Source organism: Pinus tabuliformis, chromosome 8, assembly GCF_031772625.1.
Source record: "Pinus tabuliformis cultivar Carrire ecotype Pingquan chromosome 8, CPIR1, whole genome shotgun sequence".
Lineage (NCBI taxonomy): Eukaryota > Viridiplantae > Streptophyta > Pinopsida > Pinales > Pinaceae > Pinus > Pinus tabuliformis.
The window spans coordinates 1,019,099,407-1,019,101,032 of record NC_142294.1 but is presented as its reverse complement, the minus strand read 5'-3'; the positions used below and the strand labels follow the sequence as shown (position 1 = coordinate 1,019,101,032).

At 46.9% G+C, this 1,626-nt stretch overlaps 1 protein-coding gene across 1 annotated transcript; it reads left to right on the top strand.

The window, feature by feature from the left end:
• Positions 1-790: 790 nt before the first annotated feature.
• On the top strand, positions 791-1,276 carry LOC149238856 (uncharacterized). Its single transcript, XM_089369685.1, has one exon. The coding sequence runs from the start codon at positions 791-793 to the stop codon at positions 1,274-1,276; it is 486 nt and encodes a 161-aa protein (XP_089225811.1).
• The last annotated feature ends 350 nt before the right edge of the window (positions 1,277-1,626 follow it).

The following is a 1,626-nucleotide window of genomic DNA, read 5'->3' as shown; positions in this document are numbered from 1 at the left end:
CATCATATCTATAAGGAGAATCTCATGAATTTTAGTAAACCATCTTGCTAGTCATATTTGATCTTCTTCCTGTAAGTATACCATGTCAACTTAAACCAAAACATAACATAATCAACATGGGACCCAACTGACATATCTTCGTTTCCATTGCAACCACATCTATCTCCATCTGCCGACGGTAATAGCTAACAGCATGGGTGATGTTATGGAGGTCAAGGAGCTTGATTATTCTGAGGATCCTTTCCCTGACAGCGTCATATTTGGAAACCCTAACCTCATTTCGTTGGCATCTGGCTCATCTCCCCCACCCATTCCTGCTCCATCTAGCACTACATCGGTGGTTACCTATCCTGGACATAGTACAGCTCCGTTGTTTTTCGTGTCACTTTCCATTGATTCTCCCACACTCGACTGCCCCCCTTTATCACCTGGCACTCTTCACATTCTCACTACAAACACTCCTCCTTCACCCTCTTTTGATCTGAATCCGCCGACAGACCACCTCCATCCGTCCACTTTGACTCTTTTCACAACTCCGCTTGAGGACTTCCAGGCACCCGAGGGTCAAAACCCTCCCATCTCTGCAAACTCCTCATCTGCTTGCTTTGAAACCCGTGCGATGGAGGTCAAATCAGTGGCTCATACATCTAAGAAGGGCTCACCAGATCCGTTGTCAGACCATTCATCTGCCCCATGAACTGGGAAACGAAAGACGAAGTGTGTGAAGGCTACCACAAAGGACATCACAATACGTTTTGGCGAGAGTTCTGCTATTGGGGAAGCTGCATACATGGCTAACACTGTGCTGGTTGGACATGTTCGAGGTCGAGCATACTCAGCAGACAGGCTCACCTTATGGGTCCGAGAGATTTGGGGAAGTGTGCTTAAGGAACTATATAAGGTGCAGGTATTGCCCAAGGGTTGGTTTGCTCTTCATTTTGCAAAAGAAAATTACACAGATCTGGTCCTCGCAAGATATTGGCATATTGAGATGGCCCCTGTACTCCTCAAGAGATGGAGTCCCCTTTTCGACCCAAAGAGGGAGCAAATTGGGGTAGGACCTCTTTGGGTTCGCTTGCCAAGGCTTTCGCTGCAGTATTGGTGTGAGGAGGTTTTCGTCAGAATTGGAAATGCCCTAGGCACCTACCTGGACCATGAAAGAACATTTGTGCAATTGAAGAACAGAACCCTAGCTCGCATCCTGTTCCATTTGGACACTCGAGAAGGTCTGGAAGAGAAAATCATTCTTCAATGGGGGAAATACACTCAGGTATAGATCCTGGATTACGAAGGAGTTCCCTTCCAATGTAGGAGATGTCACAGAGTAGGTACATCTTTAAGGAATGCCCACTCATCAAAAAACCAGAGGATCCTCTGAGGGCACCTACTACTTCTACAAGGAATGAAGCACCGGCTCTGAATCGCTCTCCTAGTTCAGGTCTTCATCTTCTGATCAGCGACATCACCCCGAGGAAGGTGGAAGGAGTGCATAGAATGCCATCGCCACCTCTCACAAGAGCTTGTGCTGCAGCTGAGGCCACAAAATTATTGGGTACTTCTCTGACCTCTTGCCCTACCTCTTTTGCTTATTGCTCATCTCTTATTTCATCCACCATTAACACATCT

Coding starts and splice junctions, on each gene's coding strand:
- LOC149238856 (XM_089369685.1), top strand. CDS start 791: ATGGCTAACACTGTGCTGGTTGGACATGTTCGAGGTCGAGCATACTCA.